Genomic DNA, 23,873 nt, shown 5'->3' with positions numbered 1-23,873 from the left:
TCCTATATGAGAGTCTTTTATTAAGCAGACTTTATTAACTAAATTCACCATTAGCTTAGCAGGGTTTAAAAAAGACAAATAATTTCCTAAAAGAGAAGTCCTTAGGCCATTCTTGAGATGGCTTGGGGAAATCCACTGCTTATTCCTCGGTTAAGCAGCATAGGCATGTGCCTCGGGCCCAGAGAGTTCAGGGGGGCCCAGAATGCTGCCTGCTCTGCTTCTGTGTCCGGCTTCTGGCGTCCAAGTATTGCCTCCTCCTGCCTTCTTTAATATTCAGCGCAGGTGAACTTGCAGTCTTCAAAAGGCCACAGGCAGTGGTTCCTACACGCTGCCCGCAGCTGACCCGGAAGCCATTCCTCTGATGCTGGTATTTTGCATTAGAGGGAAGGCTTCTGGATCAGCTGTGGGCAGCATGTAGGAACCGCTGCAGTGAATAATGAAGAAGGAAGTAGAAGGTGCTACTTGGACTTCTGGAGCTGGGGGGACATAGGAGGGCAGAGACAGGGCCATGGAAGGGCAGGTGCAAGGGCCCAGTGTACTTGGGTGCCTAAGAGCCACTGAAGAATTAATCCTGTACAGCAATTCTTATGTTCTTATCGCACTGCAGTACTGTTGGTACTATAATGTTTTTTGAATGAAGTTTTCCATGTGCTAATTTTGGACAATTTTTTATAAAGGCAATATAGGCGACTATGTATCTTTTATAAAACAGGCTCCTATAATACAAATTTACTCCTGCTATGAAGAAGGTGCATCGTAGGGATGGATATTTTAGGAAATACAGGTGTTCCTGTCAGCTACACCCCCGAGAATGCCTACTTGTTGATTGCATACAGGTAGGAACAAGCACCTAATTTTTTACAAGCCAGTTTTTGCATTTAAGCGATATTGATGAAATTACTCTCATTGAGTTCTACCCTCCCCCTCAGTCGGAACGAATTCCCCCATTACAAGGTATTTTATGGCATTTGAATGCTGCATCGGGCAGCGTCCTTCCGCTTAGGGCCTCCTTTTCAGCTACAGTGCTCTTCCCCATGGCAGACAGACCCAGCTGCGCGGGAGTTCACTTGCAGACTCCAGGCGGTTGCAGTTCCCCTGAGTCCAAGCTGCAGCTGCTGGTTATACGATACAAATGACTGCGTTAATCTACCCAGGGCAGGTGCAATGCTGAGCTGGTGCAGGCAGCAGGATCTAGGTGTCTCTCCTGTCCCTTCTCCCTATCGGAAGAGTTTATGAAGAGGTCAGCTTCACAGGAGTTACGCTATCTGGCTTCTTATTCCTGCTCTGTCACTGCCTCTCTGACGCTGGACAGAAAATTGTGTTATTGTGCTCTGTGTTGCCAGACAGGGACCTGCTCTTACCCTTGAACTGGGAGGGATGGAGATGCCATATTCCTGGTTTTCATTAGGGAGTCATTTTATAAGCCATGTCAGTGTTTATACAATTCCCTGGAACACAGACAGCCTCCTTGTACATTATAGTTAGGGTTATCAGATGTCTGGGAAAACCTGGAGATGCCCTCTCTCTTTTTTAGGTGCCCGGATGCATTTTCAAAGCCTGAGCTCGGGGCCATGTCTGAAGGGCCTCCAAGGTGACGTCATCGCGTCACATCCGTGCATGCTCAGAGGCCCCTCAAGACACAGCCCCTGAGCTTGGGAAAGGGGATGGGAGGGGGGTGTCCAGATTTCCCTATTTTCGTGGAGAAGAAATCTGGTAACCCTAATTACAGTAGACTAAAATTCTATAATCTACATGTTAGTGTGTGCCCTGCCCATTCTGCCTAAACTCTACCCAGCTGAACGCTCACCTGAAAAGTGCATGCCATCGAATCATCAGCCTGAATACTGCCATTTACATGTGTTCTTGTTGCTAAAACTTATAGAATTATTCCCAATGGGGTATTTATAAAGGTTTTTCAGTTGTTCGTATGTATTTGCTTAGGCAGATGACATTCTCTAGACTCCAATAATAAGAAACTCGAACCGATTCAGCAATGGCTCGATGCTAACAGATTAGCTAAATTTTCCAATCACTATCAAGGGTTCCACTTTAAAGTCAATCAGTAGCATTAAGATTCTAGGGGTTATTTTTGATTATAAACGACCACACTCGTAGTATTGTTAAATCAACTTTTTTCAGACTAGGTCAAATTCGTTCAGTTTCAAAATTCTTATGTCCAAAGTCACTTAACACCTTAATTTGTTCTTTGGTAATTTGAAAAAATCGACTATTGTAATGCTCTATTGAAGGGAATAGCCCAAAATGAAATTAGATGTTTACAAATGATACAAAATGCCTCAATTAAACTTATAACGAAAGCTAAGACATTTGATCATGTGACACCTCTCCTTAAGAAAGCGCATTGGCTCCGCATAACAGATAAATTAAGTCTGTTAACTCTCAAATCTCTTTTTTACAAAAATCCCACTTTTATTTATAAATCATTGATCCCATACACCTCAACAAGACCCACATCCATGAACAGTTCCCTCACTCAAAATCATTAATACACGGTGGCAATTCATCTTCTCTGTCACAGCCCCTCCCTATTTATTTAAGGGAAGAACAAAATCTAGACAAATTTAAGAGCAAGTTAAATAGCTTTCTGTTTAAAGACGCTTTTGATAACTAGAAAGCCTGACTAGGAGCCTCAATTGAATCCTATTTCATAACTTTTTTGAAGCACATTGGTTTCTCCATTCCTGTTGTTTTTCCCCCCAAATTTTATTGATTTTGTACATCGCTTAGAATTTTTGAATAAGCGATTAATCAAATTTATAAGAAACTTGAAACTTGAAAAGTCCTTCTATAAAACTCTGCGGACACTCATGAGCACAGATGGTCTGTAGGTGTTCCGGGGAGCATCATTTGGGTAAATGTGGACTGGTCCTGGCTGCTATTTCATACAGTCATAAGTCAGCAAAATGCCTATTTTATACAGACACCCTTTTGCTTCTCATATAAGCTACAGAACGACAAGGGAAAAAATTTGTGTCCGCCCCGTTCCTGTGAGCTCCGCCCTGTCCCATCACCACGAGCTCCATCCCCGTCCCATCACCGCAAGCTCTCTCACTGCAAGCTTGGTCCCTGTCTCCACCCCGTCCCCGTGAGTTTGTCTCCGTCCTGTCACCACGAGCTCCATCCCCGTCCCATCACCGCGAGCTCGGTTCCCGTCCCCGCCCCCACTACAGTGTATAGCATCTGTTCCTCTCCATCCCCTTCACCCGGTCCAGCAGCCCCCTCTCTCCCGTCACGGTCCAGCAGCTCCCTCCTCCCCTTGGCTTTGCTGGCTTACTTTAATTTTCATCTTAACAAGCCACCAGAGCCTTGAAGTCGCTTGCGGCTGCCGGAACGTCCTCCTCTGATGTAACCAGAAACAGGAAGTTGCGTCAGAGGAGGACTTTCCATAATCGCGCAAACCTTTGGAGTCCCTCAGGGCTCAATTCTCTCCCCTCTTCTTTTTAATATTTTCCTGACTCCTTTGCTCACCCTAGTACAATCCATAGGCTTTACTGTGTTCTCATATGCCAACGATATCCAATTACTTCACCCGCTAAATTCTTCATCCTCTGAAGAAATAATTGAGATTAACTACAAACTTGACAAAATCAGTTCATGGCTACAACAACATAGACTCGCTTTCAACATCTCTAAAACTATAGGGGTCCTATTCTCGGCCTCTAAAGGTGAACATCTATGTGCTGCCATCAGTATTGATTCCTCCCCCATTCAAATGCATAGCAAAGTTAAACTTCTTGGTGTTATCCTCGACAGAGACGTTACGTTCCATCAACAAATTAGTGTTATAACACAGAAATGTTTCACAAACTAAGGCTTATCCGTTCTATCTCCTCCCTCCTTGATTCCCCTTCTATCAACATTCTGATTCATTCTCTTGTCATTTCGACATTTGACTACTGTAATGGTCTCAACCAAGCTATAACCCAGAGGGAAACCCGTCAAGTTCAACTATTACAAAACACTGCTGTTAAACTTCTTTACCATGCAAAAAAATACGACCATTTCACTCCCCTCCACCGCGAGGCACACTGGCTACCTATCACACACCGCCTCACTTATAAATATGACTTCTTGTCTTCAAAACTACAAACTCTCATCAACTAGCTATCATTGACAAACTCTTCATTAACATATGCATCCTGTAGGGCTCTCCGATCAAGTAACCAAAACCTGCTCACTATTCCCCCGATATGACACTACTTGCAAATCCATTTTTTCTGTTTCAGCTCCTACTTTATTGAATGCCCTCCCTGCCGATCTCCGATCAGAAAACACATTAGATAAATTTAAAATCAAACTCAAAATTTTTCTCTTTCATTTCTGGCCCCCCTGACAAATCATCCCTAATTTTTGCAGAACCCTTTTGGAAATCAAAACGCTTTTTTCGAAGCAAGCCCGCCCTCCCTAAATGTAATTCCCTTTACGTTTTATTTTTTTCTATTACAATGTATTTAATCAGGTCCCTCCCGTCTCATGTACGTCAGTGCGTCTATGCTTCCCTCCTTTGTAGCTTAGACATGATTTTAATTTTTAACTACATTTGATTGTTAACTGTTTAGCAACCTGTAAGATAAACGGTATCAAAAATAAAGAAACTTAAATCTGTAACCAGTGGCATAGTAAGTGGGGGCAGGGGGGTGATCTCGGTGAGGGCAGAGGCAGCCATTCTCCTCTCCGCCCCCACCTCCACTCCTTCCCCGCCCCTCCACTGCTGCGCCACTTCCCTTCCCCCGAACCTCTGTAACGTTCCTGGTGCGAGCAGCAATCCCCAACCTGTGTTGCACCAGCGTCAGCTCTTCATTTGACATCACTTCCTGGACCCGCGCTTAGGAGGTGACATCAGAGGAAGAGCCGAAGCTGGCGTGACAGCATCTTGGAGTTGCTGCTCATGCCAGGAACATTACAGAGGTACGGGGGAAGGGAAGCAGTGGGCACTTCTCACCCTCGCTACACCACTGTCTCTAATATATGCGCACATTAAGTGCTAGTATTCTATAATAATTTACATTTGCACCTGGTAGATAAATGTAGGCAACAAGGGTGGACTGCCTGGGCACCATCTCCGCAGAGCGCTCCGGCATCTTTCCTCCTCTCCACCCCCCGGTGTACCTCTATAAATGTTCACTGGTGCAAGCAGCATCTTCCACTTGCAGCTGGCGCTGACCTCGGCTCCCTTGTGACGTCACCTTCAAGTCGCGGGTCCAGGACATGATATCAGAAGGGAGCTGAGGCCGGCGCCAGCAGCAGGTGGCACCAACGAATATTTCAAGAGATATGTAGAGGCGCCCAAGTGGTGGGGAAGAGTGGGGGTGGCGTATGGTGTGGCAATACCATGTGCCACTGCCCCGGGCGCCAACCTCCCTTGCAACGGCACTGGCAACAAGGCCCCAATTCTATAAATGGTGCCTACGTACAGAGCATAGCACGAGTCGGGCATCTGTAGGCATCAAAACCTTAGGCACCCCCTGGTTATTCCAAGGCTTTCGTGGCCTAAATTCTGGCTCCTACATGCAAAACACGCCCATGATCTGCCCACAATCCTCTATTAACCATACCCACTTTCTGGTAGGTGCCTTGGACCAGGTGCCCAGCTGAAAGTGGTAGGCACCTATCAAGTTAGGCACCTAGAAAGCAATTCATTTTCATTTAAGCCAATTAAGATTGTTGTCGGTGCCGATTAAGGTTTTTAAATACTTAACCCCCCTTTTTACTATGGTAGAGGTTTCTAAGGAGCAGCACCACAGCATTTATCGTCCCGGGCTGTGGTAGAAACCTCTATTGCGACTTAGTAAAAGAGGGCCTAAGTTAGGTGCCAAGATCAGCTAGGCGCACCCAGCTAGGCGCCTATCCTTAGGCGTTTTTAACAGAATCTGGGCCCAAGTGTACAGAACGAGGGGGATAGTATACATGTTTGGCTGCCAGTCTTGTGTGGGGCGCCCTATCTGCATTTATGTGCTGTGACACATTCTGACGAAGGAGCCACAGGAGATCTTCTCTGTCTACCATCAGCTATGAGACGGCTTCCATGCTAGCGCAGAGGGACCAAGTTAAGCAGTGTGAGACCCCCATCTAGCAACTTCTACAAGGAAAAAAATATATACGGTAGATCCAGTAGCTCTGACGCTAGAGCTGACTGTACCGGTGCTCACCAGCCTGGCGATGTCGTTCCCGTAGCTCTCTGGGGTCAGGATGCCGGTAGGCGTCCCGGAAGTGGTGCGCGACTGCCATGTCTTCCAGGCGGTAATGCTGCGGTAGAGGGGGCGTAGGGTGAGGAAGCCCATTGGGCTGATGGTTCAGCCCGCCGCTGGGGCTGTAGCGCTGGGCCGGACTCAAGGTGCACGGCCGCTTGCTGAGGTGTTCAGGGTGTAGCGGGTCTCGATCCAACCCGTTCTCTTTGGTCCTGTTTTAAGACAGTCGAAAAGTGAGATTTTAGGATCATGCAATTACTGGCTCAGTGCCCTGTTCTGCCCCTGTCCCCTCACCTCCCTCCTTGCCCGTCCCCTTCTGCCACTTCCTGCTAACTCTTTCCAGCAATTCTCTCATGAAGGTCTCTGGCACAGGCGCCAAGTCCCTGCTGTGGGCTAGATCATTGCAAGAACAGCTTTCAGCTCTACCTGTCAGGCGTTCTCCGTTTGCCGTTCTCGTTGCCCTCCATCAGGAGCTCTGACGAGTCGATGGGGGAGGCGGCGTTGGCGTCCAGCAGCAGCTGCTCGTGCTGCGCCAGATACTGCGCAGGCGTCTGCTTCGCCAGGCGGGCACAGTGCAGGAGCTCCCGCTGGAGCAGGGGGAGATTAGCCTGAGAACAGGAACAGAGGAAAGAGTAGACAAACGAGGAAGCCTGCCCCCTCCTCCCTCACAGTTATTACCATTATCTGAGCCCACAGCAGCACCCTGTATAGGATGCCCTGGAGCCCCCAGCTGGGCTCTTTAGATGCTGACGGTTAGAAAAAGGAGTGAGGAAACCTTGTGAGCATCACTAGAGCAATCTGAGGGTAGACTAGATAGTAGGGGCAGATGTTCAGCTAATGGCAGTGGCTAGCGGTGGCTTTATCCCTGGATATTAAATGCTGGGTACAGGTTTTGAATATCCAGGCATATGCGACCAGTTAAAACGAATGCAGTTAAGCATAATATTTCGCACTTAACTGTATAAAGACAGAGCTGTGATTTAACATAGAAACATGATGGCAGATTAAGGCCAAATGGCCCATCCGCACTAACCATTATCTCTTTCACTCTCTGAGAGATCCCAGGCCCTCTTGAATTCACACACAATCTCTTGTTTACGTGGTTAACTTATCCAGACAAGTGTCGAATGCCAACTCCGCCCTCAGAATGCCCCAAAAATGGCCAGTTCCGATTTAGGCAGTAACCATCATTTTCAGCAGCCCTACTGAGTTACCTGTCAATGAATACGACTGGGTAGCCCCAGCAAGTGTTTTAAATTGCCAAGAGCTGTTTGTGGCCTTTTAAATTGCTTTGAAAACCAACCCGTAAAAGTCCCCAGGGTTAAACACTGAGGTGCTGATATTGTGAGGCACATTTCTAATGCACAATGACACAGATCTATGTATATATACATGTGTTGATATTTTTAACATCTTATGTACCGCCAGATCACATGCGGGTAAGAACCTCCCCCCTCCCCCAGTATCACTGAGGCAGAATAAATAACGGCACATAGCTGGCTCATCAATATATTGATTTACTATTTTCATAATTAGATTGTAAATTCTTTTCAGCAGGGACCATCTCTTGTGTGTTTAATATACAGCTTGTGTCTGGTAGCTCTATTGAAATAATAGTACTAGTAGTGATAGCTGGCTCATCCAATCTGCCTAGCAAGTCCTGAAGTGAGGAGGGGGCTTCCTGGGAATCCCCCTCTTAAATCCAAGGAAGAGCTGCTGAGGAGACAGCGAGAGAGGGGAAGCAAAGGCCAGCAAGTGGGGCTCAATTGCCAGAGCGAGAGATCCATCCTGCAGCTCAGACGCTGCAGGCAGCTTCACATTTCCGAAAATGAGCCCAAGCAGGCCTTCTTGCCTTCAGCCCTAATGGAAAACATCTGGACTGCTATGTGGAAACAGCTGGAATCAGGAGGCCAAGGCATAACAGAAATGGGAAAACTGCTGCTGGCCTTCTTTCAAAGAATCCGTGAGATGAGATACTGCACTTCAGTCGAGAGGGAAGGCAGCCCAAAGAGACACCAAAAGCTAGGCCCGCACAACACATAACCTTACCGCACACAGAACTGTACAGTGGAGACAAGCCCTGAAGCCGTCTCCTGCTGTCTTTGCAGGTCACTTATAGAACAGTCCAGGTTCTGGGCAGGAAATATAACTTCCACTTTCTTTTCCCAACTGAATACCTGCCAGAGGAGAGGGCACAAGTGGCATAAAGGGCTCCTGACAGGTAAGTCCAGAGCAGTCAGAGAGAATTTTCACCATCATAAGACTGATCTCAGGGTGGCAAAACAGGTTGAAAAGGTGACGGTCAAACCCAAGAAGATACTTGGGTGCATAAGGAGAGAAAAGGCCAGTAGGAAAAGGGAGGTGATAATGCCATTGCATAAATCTCTGGTGAGGCCCCATTTGGAATACTGTGTGCAATTTTGGAGACCCCACCTTCAAAAAGATATAAATAGGATGGAGTCGGTCCAGAGGGTTGCTACAAAATTGGTTAGTGGTCTTTGTCATACATCGTATGGGGACAGACTTAGAGAACTTAATATGTATACTCTGGAAGAAAGACGGGAGAGAGGGGATATGATAGAGATGTTTAAATATCTCTGTGGCGTTAATGTACAGGAGGTGAGTCTTTTGCAAATGAAAGAAAACTCTGGAATGAGAGGGCATAGGATGAAATTAAGAGGTGAAAGGCTCAGGAGTAATCTAAAGAAATCGTATCTAGCAAAGGACACAAAAAGGCTTGAAGCAGTCCAGAGGAGGGGGCGACAAAAATGATAGGTTTGCGTCAAAAGACGTATGAGGAGAGACTGGAAGCCCTGAATATGTATATCTTAGAGGAAAGGAGGGACAGAGGGGATATGATTCAGACGTTCAAATACTTGAAGGGTATTAACGTGGAACAAAATCTTTTCCAGAGAAAGGAAAATGGTAAAACCGGAGGACATAATTTGAGGTTGAGGAGTGGTAAATTCAAGAATAATGTAAGGAAATTCTTCTTTACAGAGAGGGTGGTGGATGCCTGGAATGCGCTCCCAAGAGAGGTGGTGGAGAGGAAAATGGTGACGGAGTTCAAAAATGCATGGGATGAACACAGAGGATCTAGAATCAGAAAATAATGGTAAATATTGAAGAACTAAGGCCAGTACTGGGCAGACTTGCACGGTATGTGTCTGTATATGGCTATTTGGTGGAGGATGGGCTGGGGAGAGCTTCAATGGCTGGGAGGGTGTAGATGGACTTGAGTGAGCTTTGACGGAGCCTTCAGTAGTTGGAACCCAAGAACAGTACCGGGGCAGAGCTTTGGATTCTTACCCAGAAATAGCTTGGTATGTAACCACTTGTAGCTCTGTTTAACTAATGTGAACCGCCTAGAACTCTTCTGGGTATGGCGGTATACAAAAATAAAGTTATTATTATTATTATTTACACTAAAAAGAGCTGGACAATCAGCGAAATACAATAATACAATAAAAACTACAAATATTTGTAAAATAGAATTTCAATAATCAAACTCACTAAGTAATAAACTTATCGAACAAAGTGGTCTTAATTAATTTCTGATAACATAGCTTGCTGAATACATTTACCTAACCATGATTGTTACCTACCAGCTTGAAATGCCAGGGTCCTATCTACACCCATTAATTTTTGGATAAGCAAATAAGTAGAAGTTTCTAGTTTCTCTTGATGGTCTTTGCAACACAAAATGAGGAAGGGTGCATGGGGGGAAGGGGGGAGAAGAGAGGTGCTGGTATCCCCACTTAGGTGGCACCTGGAGTGGTCCATCACCCTCACTATGCCAGTGGAGCTAATGCATGGTTACTGCCTCTTAAATAGGAGGCACTAAGAGGCTCCGTGCATCGGTTCTGTGCACTCATTGACATTTTACTGCGGGATATGCATAGGAAATGCTGCCCTCCCTTAAAAAGCGACTGCATTATATACGTGTTAATTCTTGCACTAAAGTGTGTTAATTGGAAAATGAGACCTGGATTTAGAGGTGGTCTTGTGGAAACCATGGGGGGAGCCACTGCTTGCCCTGGGATCAGTAGCATGGAATGTGGCGACTATTTGGGTTTTTGCCAGGCACTTGGGACCTGGGTTGGCCACTGCTGGAAAAAGGCTACTGGGCTTCATTGGCAGTTGGTCTGACCCAGTATGGCTGTTCTTATTGAGTCAATCAGTTGTAGCAATCTAACATTCACAAGCAGAATCCACGTGTATAAGATGGGATGGACCCAACACGGTCCATGTTTCGGCTAGACTGCCTACTTCAGAGGTGCAAAGAGTTAAACCAAGGTGGATAATCTCTAGCTCCAGAGCTCAGTCTCAACCCTGTGGGGTCCATCCCAGGCTTTGTGTTACATGCATCAGGAACATCCCTTCTACAGTTGCTTTGGTGTTTCTTGGTTCTACCCTTTTACTGTGGAACCCTTGGGTTTTTCCTTGTTTGCCTATTCTTATGTTCTTACCATCTTTAAAATGTTCTCAGGTATATTCTATTTTGGAAATAATTGGACACTTGTTATTATCCTTGAGTAGCTTATGTTACATATACATATGTTCTGTCCCCGTACAGAACCCCACAATAATTAGATATTACCGGAAAGGCATGGCAAGGGTTTCCCGATGCTGACTTAAAGCATTCGCTGTTCAACGGCTCCCCCTTCTGCTTCTATTCCTTTCTCTCCTCTCTTCTACCTTCCAAAGTATTTAGATCAATGCTGTCTTGTTAAAATGTTTATTTTATTTTTATTTTTCCTCTAACTCTACTTTTCACTTCTCTATTACCCTCCAGGTACTTTAGTTAGATTGTGAGCCTTCGGGACAGTAAGGGAATTTTTCAAGTACCTTTCTTATTTCTAATCTTAATGTATATTTTCTGTAAACCGCTTAGAACCTAACGGATGTAGCGGTATATAAGAAATAAATTACATTACATTACATTACACCAATCCAGATCCACAGAGGAGACCTACCTTGAGGAAAGGGATGACGAACGGCCGGAGAGGGAAGTTTGTGGCTTCTTGAAGCTTGGAGTGAAACTCTTCAATGGTCAATGTAGAATTCTGTAGGTTCAAAGTGTGATGGCGTGAGTCAAAAGGAGCAGAGATACGAAACCAGATAGAGAAGAGCATGAAGCAAACACTTCAACATCATTCAACATGTCTCTGCCCCTGCTCCTGCCTAGGGAACAGTGCTAAAAACCAGCTCTCCTGTAGAAGCACTGGACCTAGGGCCCAACATTTGGCCCCTTCTTTCATGATAATTCTCATTCCAGTATTTACCAGGGCTCAGAGTTCTCTTATCCCAAATAAGAATCAGAAGACTACAAGCCCCAGAATGCTTTCAGAGACAAGTAACCTGGGCCTGCATGTTGATGATAAGTTCTTCACCCCTAAACTGTACCATTCCCTCGTGTTTTTGCAGCCCAAATGCATGACCTTGCATTTCTTCGCATTAAATTTTAGCTGCCAAATTTCAGACCATTCTTCAATCTTCGCCAGGTCTTTCTTCATGTTATTCACACCATCCTGGGTGTCTACTCTATTGCAGATTTTGGAATCATCCGCAAAGAGGCAAATCTTACCCGACAACCCTTCTGCAATTTCGTTTATAAAAGGAGCAGGTCTGTAGACCAAAACGAAAGCCTCCAAGGAACAGTGCCCCCCTTTGGTGGCTGAAGGAGGGACAACAGGGCAGTACTTGACAATATATTTTACTTCCAAAGATTTCTGCATGAATGAGTGTTTATTTTGTAAAACAAAAAACTTTAGAAGCAAAATACCTCATCAGAATGGTTAGAAAAGCTCACCTTCCTTGAAATGTGATGTACTGCTCATACAGCATTCCTGCTTAGCAGGCTAGAATAGGTTTCAAAGGGGCCCTTTCGAATGAGCTGCATTAAATGCTAGTGCGGGCCTCACGCAGGACGTGCTAAAGTGTTCAGCATTAGTTCTGCCATCTATGTGTGCTAACTGCTCAGTAATTTTTTTTTTACAATTTGGGGGGTGAGGGGGCATGTCAGGGATGGAGAATGGACATGGATGCGCTAATCAGTTAACACATTGAAATCATCGCTGGGCTAACTGGTTAACATGTCTGTAACATGGGAGCCCTAAGCACCTCCTAAACAGGAGACAGTTAGGGATAAGAACATAAGAATAGCCTTATTGGGTCACACCAATTGTCCATCAAGCCCAGTAGCCCGTCCTCACGGTGGCCAATCCAGGTCACTAGTACCTGGCCAAAACTCAAGGAGTAGCAACATTCCATGCTACCGATCCAGAGCAAGCAGTGGCTTCCCTCTTGTCTTTCTCAATAAAATACTATGGCCTTTTTCTCCAGGAACTTGCCCAAACCTTTCTTAAAACCAGCTACACTATCTGCTCTTACCACAACCTCTGACAATGCGTTCCAGAGCTTTAACTATTCTCTGAGTGAAAAAAAATTTTCCTCCTATTAGTTTTAAAAGTATTTCCCTGTAACTTCATCGAGTGTCCCCTAGTCTTTGTCATTTTTGACGGAGTGAAAAATCGATCCACTTGTACCCGTTCTACTCCACTCAGGATTTTGTAGACTTCAATCCTATCTCCCCTCAGCCGTCTCTTTTCCAAGCTGTAGAACCCTAACCATTTTAGTCTTTCCTCATACGAGAGGAGCTCCATCCCCTTTACCATCTTGGTTGCTCTTCTTTGAACCTTTTCTAGCGCCACTATATCTTTCTTGAGATTAGGAGACCAGAATTGAACATAATACTTCAAATGAGGTTGCACCATGGAGCGATACAGGGGCATTATGACATTCTTAGTCTTGTTAACCATCCCTTTTTAAATAATTCCCAGCATCCTGTTTGCTTTTTTGGCTGCCGCTGCACATTGGGCAGAAGGTTTCATCGTATTGTCTATAATGATACCCAGTTCCTTTTCTTGGGCGCTAACCCCAAGTTGGATCCTAGCATCTGGTAACCCTGATTCAGGTTATTCTTCCCAATGTGCATCACTTTGCATTTGTCCACATTAAATTTCATCTGCCATTTGGACGCCCAGTCTTCCAATTTCCTAAGGTCCGCCAGCAATTTTTCACAATCCGCATGCATTTTAACAACTTTGAACAGTTTAGTGTCATCTGCAAATTTAATCACCTCACTCGTCGTTCCAATTTCCAGATCATTTCTAAATAAGTTAAATAGCACCAGTCCCAGTACAGACCCCTGCGGCACTCCACTATTTACTCTCCTCCATTGAGATAAATGACCATTTAACCCTACACTCTGTTTTCTATCTGATAACCAATTCCTAGTCCACAACTGAACTTTGCCACCTATCCCATGACAGTTTAATTTTCTCAGGAGCTTCTCGTGAGGAACTTTATCAAAAGTTTTCCGAAAATCTAGATACACTATATCAACCGGATCACCTTTATCCACATGTTTATTTATACCTTCAAAGAAGTCAAGCAAATTCTGTAACCAGCGCCGTTGTCGGGGACCGCCTTAAAAGCGTCCGCCGATCATGTATCAATCATGCAACGGCGCTGAATACAGAATCATGCCTCCAGCAAAGGTAGGCACCGGAAATGTACATTTCTGGTGCCTACCTATGATGTGAATTGCGCCTCCATTGGCGCTTTAGGCTGCCTAATGCCATTTCTGGCTTTAGCCACGCCTACAGTGGCATTAGATGGTTTAAATTGCCTACGGAGATGCGATTCTGGTGCCCGGAGGCACCTTGAAACTCAGTTAAAAACATCATTTCAATGGCATCTTTTAAATGAGTAGGAACGCTTACTAGTATCTAATAAGCTGCCGCTGTTTAGAGAATCCGGGCCTAAGTGCACCTTGGGAGTTTTTTATTAATAGCCGTTTGCTAATACTGACATTAGTGCATGGCCAATAATGAAAGAAATTGAAAAAAAAAAAGCCCTTTTTGATGGCCGTTCTAGAAATAGGCGTGGTCTATGGGAAAGACCTGTGTTCGAGTGCAAAGCTATTTCATGGCGCCGTTTAGTGACATAACCCCAAAGGAAGGAATGGCACATATAGCGTGATGTTAACAGACAAACCAGAGCAAGGATCCAGCCCCAGCGCTGCCACACCCGGTACTTACTCTAGCACCACTTATGCTAATGGCTTGATACTTGGGGTCACAGATGCGTAAGCAGGACGCGTTTATCTCAGTGCTATAGAAGGGGTGGAGGAGTCTCTATTCAAGCTGGGGGTGGCTCTGCACTCTCTGGACTACTCGGTGGGCGAAGCTGTGCTCTGGAATAATGGCGTGGGGGAGGGGGTGAGACAGTGTTAGACTTTGGTTCCCAGATGTAGATTCCATTTGAGGACTCACCACAAGGCCTAGCACCAGTGTGCGCACGCGCTCCCCGATCTCTGGTGAGATATCATTGCCGAACTGCTGCAGAGTGGTGAGGAAACGCTTCAGCTTGCTAAGCTGGCGGGCACCGCAGGCTGGCGGCAGCTGCTGGTTGCACAGTGAAGCCGTGGAGGAGGAGGCAGGGCCGTTGCTGAAGCCGTTGGGTGTAGAAGGAGCTCCATTGATGGCTGTTGGCGAGTGGCTACTTCCATTCATTACTGTAAGAAGGACACAAGGCAGAACTATAATATTCTACATAGCTTGGTTCAAATCCCCCCCCCCGCCCCCAACATGCATTTATTTTCAAAATGGCCAACTCCCTTAATCACTCCCCAAATGTAGCATTCATTCTATACAGTGGAAGCTCCGCTGTGCCTTCTCCTGTCCCACCCCCACCCTCAATCACTCCCCACACTTTTAACTCTAGTAAAGTTCCACAATCTCTACCTCCACACAAACTTTCATTCCATTCAGTCTAGTAAGTTAATTTAACCCCATGTAGCATGGTTTTTAGCACTGGCCTTCGCGGTAACAGCTCCAACGCTCATAGAATTCCACCAGCGCCAGCGCTAAAAGCTGTGCTACAGTTTTGTAAAAGGGGGTTATGTTTGGGGGAGGGGAAGGAGAAGCAAGGACATATATGGAGACCCCCAACCCATTCACATACAGACCTTTACTAGCATTTGATAAACAGAGGTTAAAGAGGGACCTGGACCATCTCAGACTGTGGGGATTACATGTGGAAAATTGAAGCGTCATATCACTGTGGAAAGGAAAGAAGCAACATAAACTGATACTGATGTTGTGAAAAGGTATTAAATGTGGCTGAGAGAAGGTGGAGATTTAGCTGCAGGGAAGAGAGACAGAGGAAGGGGAGGTGGTTTCATTCTAAAATCAAAGTGGAGGAGGTGCCTCTGCATTAGCACAGAAGTCAACCGGGAGCTTCCCAGTCACCAACTCTGGAACGCCCTGCGCAGGCTTGGTTCTTGGGCAAACTGAGCATGTGGGAGGGGTTCCAGCGTTGACGGCTGGAGGTCCCTTGCTAACAATGTGAAGAGGAGGGGAGTGGTATTTCTTTCGTTGGCAGGGCTCTGGCATCCCCACCAGCCATTTAACGGGTGCAGTGCAGGTTTTAGAGGGAACCTGAACCCATAATGAGAGTCCAGGCCTCCGAGCCCTCCCCCCCCCCCCCCCCCCCACACATCTTGGGCAAGTCGTTTAACCCTATACAAAATTAGATTGTGAGGCCTCAGGGCGCAGAAAAGTACCTCCCTGTACCGGAGTACTGAAAGGTGTGGGCTAAATCCCCAAAATAAATAATGATAATAATAATAACAGTTTATATACTGCAGGACCGTGAAGTTCTAAACTAAACTAAACTAAACTAAATCTTGGATTTATATACCGCATCATCTCCGCAGATGGAGCTCGACACGGTTTACAAGGTTAGGGAAGAACGGAACTCCAGTGGAATTATATAAGTAAGAGAGGAGAGAGGTTAGGTGTAAGAGTGCCAGGAACGGGACGGGGTTACGTTTTGGAGAAGAGCCAGGTCTTCAGATGCTTACGGAATGGTAGAAGTGGGCTCAAATTGCGGAGAGGGGAAGGGAGACTGTTCCAGAGCTGAGCGATTCTGAAAGGGAGGGAAGAGCCAAGTTTACCAACAAGGGAGATGCCTTTTAAGGAGGGGTAGGATAGTTTTAATTTTTGCGTGGATCTAGTGGAGGTTGGATTTGAGGAGTTCCAGGATAGAGGGATAAGAGGAGGGAGGATACCATGGAGGATCTTGAAGGTTAGACAGGCACATTTAAAGTGGACCCTGGAAATAACGGGAAGCCAGTGGAGTTTGGATAGGAGCGGTGAGACATGATCAAACTTACTTTTTGAGAAGATAAGTTTGGCCGCGGTGTTCTGTATTAGTTGGAGTCTGTGAAGGCTTTTCTTTGTTACGCTTAGGTAAATGGAATTGCAATAGTCCAATCTGGAAAGGATAATGGATTGTACGAAGACGGCAAAGTGTTTTTGGTGGAAGCAGTTCTATGCCGTTTACAATGATTAGAAAGATGCTACAAATTGAGTGGAACATACATAGTTGGAGATTAGTGGCTAAGAGTTTACGGGATCAGATTTAGGGGAGAGATTGTGATGGGAGCAATTGTACAGATTCGTTACCTAGGGAATTCAAGGACAGGTATGTTTTCAGGTGTTTCCTAAATACAGCCTGCTTGCTTACTTGATTTATATTCCGCATATCCTGCAGAAGAAGAACTTACAATCCAATTATGACAGACACATGCTCTGTCCTGCGTGCTGTGGGAGATCCCTGATTCCAGCCTGGTCCAAACCATGTGCAGGCAATAGATAGACAACAACTGATCCTTCACATCTCACCCATCTATGCTACATCCTAGCACATAGTCCTGAAAACCACCAGCCCCAACGCACCCAACATATATCCAAACAAAATGAGAGAACAGAACTGGCACTCCATGGGGGCGATTCTACTAGACCCCCAAGTAGTAAAACAGATTTTATGCTGCTTATCCTAGGAATAAGCAGTGGATTTCTCCAAGCCGTCTCAAGAATGGCCTATGGACTTCTCTTGTAGGAAATTATGAAGACACAGGGGGATTGCGAAGATCTGCAACGTGACATAATCAGGCTCGAGGAATGGGCATCGACATGGCAGATGAAGTTCAACATGGAAAAGTATAAAGTGATGCATGTCGGCAACAAACATCTCCTGCAAGAATACAGGATGTCCAGGGCGGTACTTGGAGAGACCTTCCAGGAAAGGGACTTGGGAGTTCTGATCGACAAGTCGATGAAGCTGTCCACGCAATGTGTGGCGGCGGTGAAAAGGGCGAACAGAATGCTAGGAATGATAAAGAAGGGGATCTCGAACAGATCAGAGAAGGTTATCATGCTGCTGTACCGGGCCATGGTGCGCTTTCACCTGGAGTACTGCGTCCAGTACTGGTCTCCGTACATGAAGAAGGACACGGTACTACTCGAGAGGGTCCAGAGAAGAGCAACTAAAATAGTTAAGGGATTGGAGGAGCTTCCGTACAGCGTAAGATTAGAGAAACTGGGCCTCTTCTCCCTCGCACAGAGGAGATTGAGAGGGGACATGATCAAAACATTCAAGGTACTGAAGGGGATAGTCTTAGTAGATAAGGACAGGTTGTTCAGCCTCTCCAAGGTAGGGAGAACGAGAGGACACTCTCTAAAGTTAAAAGGGGATAGATTCCGTACAAACGTAAGGAAGTTCTTCTTCACCCAGAGAGTGGTGGAAAACTGGAACGCTCTCCCGGAGGCTGTTATAGGGGAAAACACCCTCCAGGGATTCAAGACAAAGTTGGACAAGTTCCTGCTGAACCAGAACGTACGCAGGTAGGCTAGTCTCAGTTAGGGCGCTGGTCTTAGACCGGAGGGCCGCCGCGTGAGTGGACAGCTGGGCACGATGGACCACTGGTCTGACCCAGCAGCGGCAATTCTTAGGTTCTTATAAACCCTGCAAAGCTAACTGCTTTCACCACATTCTCCGGCAACAAATTCCAGAGTTTAATTACAAATTGTGTGAAGAAATATTTTCTCCAGTTTGTTTTAAATCTCCTACTTGGCAGTTTCATCACATACCCCCTAGTCCTAGTATTTTTGGAAAGAGTAAACAAGCGATTCAGCTCAGAACAGGTTACACGGTAACATTTACCCTTTCTATCTCTTTTCCAAGCCGCTTCAGCCTTTCCTCATAGAGAAGTTGTCCCATCCCTTTTATCGCCCTTCTCTGTACCTTTTCTAATTCTGCTTTATCTTTTTTGAGATATTCACCCAGTATTCGAGGTGTGGACCTCACATTCCTTTACTTGCAGTTAGACCAGCAAGGGAGGGCGTAATTGACAGTATCCCTAAGCTGTGCGTGTAAGTGACAGCCACACTCCTGCCCCCATGCTCTGCCCATGAGAGTGCTCCCTTGCATGCATGTATTACGCTACTCACACTCGCCTTATAGAACAGTGATTAGTCACTTTGCTGCTTCGACACATGTAAGTGGGGAAAAATCCGGTAATCTGAACATTTTTGCCCACAAGAGGTGTGAAAATGCAGTTCTCTCCCTCTTACTTGGCCAGCAGGGAGAGACCCCCGTACTCCGTACACTTTTCCCTTCCCCTGTTGTAGAGGGAAATAGAAAAAGCGGAAGAGGCTACTGACCGAAGGATAACAATTCACCCAGATCTCTGTCATCTGCTTCCCTTCCCAGCCCCCTCCAACCTATCTGCCACCATATGCAGAAGGAAGCTCCACCCTTGAACAATTCCTTTCTGCTCTAAGTTTGTAATTCCTCTTGCCCTGGATAGTTTCCGGACCTAGAAATCTAGTGGAAAAGACAGCATCCTTCCAATCCAGCAGATACCGTACTGCTGCGTAGAAAGACAGACAGACAGATTGACCCAGCTCGAGAGTTTCCTGAGGGTGGAGGCACGGTGTCCTCTACTGCCCTGAACAGCGTAACTACTAACCTTGCTCAGAGCGTTGTTCTACCTCAACGAGGATCGGCAACTCTGTCTCCTGTGTTTTCTCAGGATCTCTCTCGCTCTAAGATGGGATGATCACAGCAAGTGCTCCACAGAGAGGTCAAAAATAACTCCCAGCTACAACTGCTTTTATTCCAGTGACAGGTGCGTTACTAAGTTAAACTCCATACATGCCCAGGCTGAAAAGGCCGCACACACTCCACATCGTCCCCTGCTCCCTGCCCTCCAGCCCCTTCGTTCCCTATCCTGCAGTGAGAAACAAAAATGAAATCAACACTGATTTAATGACATTAAAGTTATACGTGTGCCATAGACCCCTTTCAAGCTCCAGGCATTGTGGATAATACATTGAAATATTCAGCCCAGTCTGCAGTGGCTGCTAAAGAGGACTGTAAAGACTTACAAAGGGACCTGAACAAACTAGAAGAGTGGGCAACGAGATGGCAGATGAAGTTTAATGTAGAGAAATGCATGTAGGAAACAGAAACCCGAAGTTCAGTTATACGATGGGAGGGCTGGTCATGGGTGAAAGTACCCTAGAAAAGGACTTGGGGGTAATAGTGGACAACACAATGAAGCCATCGGCACAGTGCGCTGCAGCCTCAAAGAAAGCGAACAGGATGCTAGGTATTATCAAGAAAGGTATTACAACCAGAACGAAAGAAGCTATCCTGCCGTTGTATCGGGCGATGGTGCGCCCGCACCTGGAGTACTGCGTCCAATATTGGTTGCCGTACCTTAAGAAGGATATGGCGATACTCGAGAAGGTTCAGAAAAGACACGACACAATTGATAAAAGGTATGAATAACCTTTCATATGCTGAAAGGTTAGAGAAACTGGGGCTCTTTTCCCTGGAAAAGTGGAGACTTAGAGGGGACACGATTGAGACTTACAAGATCATGAAGGGCATAGAGAAAGTGGAGAGGGACAGATTCTTCAAACTTTCAAAAACTACAAGAACGAGAGGGCATTCGGAAAAATTAAGAGGGGATAGATTTAGAACCAATGCTAGGAAGTTCTTCTTCACTCAACGGGTGGTGGACCCCTGGAATGCGCTTCCAGAGGGCGTGATAGGACAGAGTACGGTATCGGGGTTCAAGAAGGGATTGGACAATTTCCTGAAGGAAAAGGGGATAGAAGGGTATAGATAGAAGATTAATATATAGGTCCTGGACCTGATGGGCCGCTATGTGAGCTATGTGACCTCTGGTCTGACCCAGCGGAGGCACTGCTTATGTTCTTATGTTCTTAACCCAAAGAGAATGTTAGGAAATCGGTGAAAAGGGATGTCATTAGGCCCTGAGGTGTCCCTATCTTGAGTAACATAGTAAATGATGGCAGATAAAGACCCACTGGGCCATCCAGTCTACCCAACAATCACATTCATTATCAAGGCAATATTGTGTGTGTGCAGTTCTGGTCACCCCATATCCAGAAGTATATCGAGAACTAGAGAAGGTTTCAAAAGGCTGACCAGGTTAGGGTTCTGAGAGAACTGAGGGCTCGATGCACTAAAGTCTCCGATCATCTAACAATCGCCGCTAAACTGGTTTGACTGGTTTAGCAACCGATGCTCTAAACAGCTCACTGCATGGTTTTTCCATGCGGTCTTACATTCTCTGATTCTGGTATGCAAGTGAGATAATTATTATTAAAACCAGGCATCCAATCGATGACCTAATCTCGCATGCCAGAATCAGGTCGGTAGGACCAACCCGGAAAAGCCACTTGTGTTTTTTTTCTTTTTTCTATGGCACAGATGTATCTGGCTCATAAAAAAAATGTCATGATAGCCCCCCCCCCCCCCGATGGACCTCCCTAATGATCCCCCCCCGAACCAGAATGGAGCCAAGAGGAATACCTACTCCCTTCTGCTGCTACGAAGCCACCCCTGCACTCACCCCTACACAAGGACCCCCTGAACCGACCCCTCCCCTTCCCTGCACCCCTTCCTAAAAAACAAAAAAACGGCAGGAGAGGTGCCTACTCCCTCCTGCCACTGAATGTCCCCTGGCCCCCCTGAATCTCCCCCATACCTGGAAATTAGGTGACAGCAGGAGGGATGCCCAGTACCTCCTGTTCCTCAGGCCTGTCACTCCAAAATGGTGGACTTTTCCCTTCCTGGTGCATCCTGGGATGCACAGAGAGGAGCTTTAGGGTACGGGGGAGGTTTGGGGGGGGCTCAGGGGGGACCGGGGAGCATCCGGTGGCAGGAGGGGTCTGTTCGGGGGTTCTTGTGGGGAGGTTAATGGGGGGAGGGTTGTGGCAGCAGAAGGGAGTGAGCCTCCCTCCTGCTGATTTTGGCTGGCAAGGAGGGGGTTTCCCTCCTGCCACCATGACCCCCTCCCAGTTCCAGACAAAATTAGCAGGATGGACGCCCACTCCTTCCTGCCATTGCGAACCCCCCCCTCCATGCCAGCATCTTTCCTGAATCCATTCTGGTTCCAAGGTGGATCATCAAAGAGGGCTGTCATCAGCGGGGGGGGGGGGGGAGGAGCGGGGGAAGTTGGGCGGCATGGCATTTTTAAAAATGGGGCTGATATTATGTGTGTGTAACATATGCACATCTGTGCCATTAAAACAAAAAAAGAAAAAAGCCCCAACAGCTGAGTGACAGGAGGCTGCTTTGGGGCTTCCCCAAAGCCATGTTCCTCGAATCTTGTAATCTGTTGGTTGACAGGAAACTCACTTTGCTTTCCTTAGGAGCTTTCAAAAAATCTCTCTCTTTGGTCTATCCCAGTGTGGCAACTCTTATGTTCTTATGACTGGATGACCAGAGAATTAGATAGTGGACATACACTGGTTGTCCAAGAAAATATTCACAACATTGAAAAAACTGAGACGAATTTGGCATTGTTTCAACACAGCTGGTTCTATCTCAACTAGATTATCGCAATGTCCTTTATGTAGGATGCAAAGAAAATATACAAATAAAACTAAAACCATTCAAAATGTAGCAGCCAGACTTCTTTTCTTAACAACTAAATATAATGAACTACACTGGCTCCCCTTCCAAGCAAGGTGTATTTTTAAACTATGTACATTGGCAAAACCCCAACCTACATGTTGAATTTAATAGAAATACCAGCCAATGACAAATACAACCTGGTCAGCAACCGTATGAGAATAAGATTCCCAAATCCTAGAGGAATCAGATACAAACTTTCCAAACCAGGCAGCAAAATGGTGGAATCCTTTACCAGCACAATTAAGGAACACCTCCTTCCAAAACTTTCCTAAAGGTAAAGAACTTTGGTCCCACATTATACGTTTCAAGTTTTATTCAAATTTGTTATCAAATTTCTAAGCAGCGTACAATAGTAAAATTATAAAATTTGGGGATATACAGACTATATATAATCAATACTAAATATACAATTACATTAATAGACAGTTCAAAACAGAAGGTTAGGGGGGAGAAATACAATAATACATAGGATAGGAGAAGATGGAAGGCAAGGGATGGAAGGCAAGGGATGGAGGGCAAGGGATGGAGGGCAAGGGATGGAAGACAAGGGATGGAAGGCAAGGGATGGAAGGGAAGGGATGGAAGGAAAGGGATGGAAGACAAGGGATGGAAGACAAGGGATGGAAGGCAAGGGATGGAAGGGAAGGGATGGAAGGAAAGGGATGGAAGACAAGGGATGGAAGACAAGGGATGGAAGGCAAGGGATGGAAGACAAGGGATGGAAGGCAAGGGATGGAAGGCAAGGGATGGAAGACAAGGAATGGAAGACAAGGAATGGAAGGCAAGGGATGGAAAGGAAGGGATGGAAGACAAGGGATGGAAGGCAAGGGATGGAAGACAAGGGATGGAGGGCAAGGGATGGAAGGCAAGGGATGGAAGACAAGGGATGGAAGGCAAGGGATGGAAGGCAAGGGATGGAAGGCAAGGGATGGAAGACAAGGGATGGAGGGCAAGGGATGGAAGGCAAGGGATGGAAGACAAGGGATGGAAGGCAAGGGATGGAAGGCAAGGGATGGAAGGCAAGGGATGGAAGACAAGGGATGGAGGGCAAGGGATGGAAGGCAAGAGATGGAAGACAAGGGATGGAAGACAAGGGATGGAAGACAAGGGATGGAAGACAAGGGATGGAAGGCAAGGGATGGAAGGCAAGGGATGGAAGACAAGGAATGGAAGGCAAGGGATGGAAGGCAAGGGATGGAAGACAAGGGATGGAAGACAAGGAATGGAAGGCAAGGGATGGAAGGCAAGGGATGGAAGGCAAGGGATGGAAGGCAAGGGATGGAAGACAAGGGATGGAAGGCAAGGGATGGAAGGCAAGGGATGGAAGACAAGGGATGGAAGACAAGGAATGGAAGGCAAGGGATGGAAGGCAAGGGATGGAAGACAAGGGATGGAAGACAAGGGATGGAAGGCAAGGGATGGAAGGCAAGGGATGGAAGACAAGGGATGGAAGACAAGGGATGGAAGGCAAGGGATGGAAGGCAAGGGATGGAAGACAAGGGATGGAAGACAAGGGATGGAAGGCAAGGGATGGAAGGCAAGGGATGGAAGGCAAGGGATGGAAGGCAAGGGATGGAAGGCAAGGGATCGAAGGCAAGGGATGGAAGGCAAGGGATGGAAGACAAGGGATGGAGGGCAAGGGATGGAAGGCAAGGGATGGAAGACAAGGGATGGAAGACAAGGGATGGAAGGCAAGGGATGGAAGGCAAGGGATGGAAGGCAAGGGATGGAAGACAAGGGATGGAGGGCAAGGGATGGAAGGCAAGGGATGGAAGACAAGGGATGGAAGACAAGGGA

General features: G+C 46.4%; 1 protein-coding gene across 6 annotated transcripts in view; it reads right to left on the bottom strand.

The window, feature by feature from the left end:
• CBFA2T3 (CBFA2/RUNX1 partner transcriptional co-repressor 3) overlaps positions 1-23,873 on the bottom strand; it is a 178,020-nt gene that overhangs the window by 29,889 nt on the left and 124,258 nt on the right. For 5 of the 6 annotated variants that reach the window (XM_033940939.1, XM_033940940.1, XM_033940938.1 and 2 more), the window contains 4 exons: positions 14,549-14,790; positions 11,186-11,275; positions 6,636-6,817; positions 6,171-6,421 (listed from right to left, as the gene is read on the bottom strand). In XM_033940939.1, coding sequence (XP_033796830.1) covers positions 6,171-6,421; positions 6,636-6,817; positions 11,186-11,275; positions 14,549-14,790 — 765 coding nt within the window. Of the gene's footprint in view, positions 1-6,170; positions 6,422-6,635; positions 6,818-11,185; positions 11,276-14,548; positions 14,791-19,092; positions 19,226-23,873 lie in introns of those variants that run through there. The other variant, XM_033940941.1, reaches the window with a different exon arrangement.

This window comes from Geotrypetes seraphini, chromosome 4 (genome assembly GCF_902459505.1).
Source record: "Geotrypetes seraphini chromosome 4, aGeoSer1.1, whole genome shotgun sequence".
Taxonomy (NCBI): domain Eukaryota; kingdom Metazoa; phylum Chordata; class Amphibia; order Gymnophiona; family Dermophiidae; genus Geotrypetes; species Geotrypetes seraphini.
The sequence above is the reverse complement of the archived record's forward strand: the minus strand, read 5'-3'. Positions and strand labels throughout refer to the sequence as shown.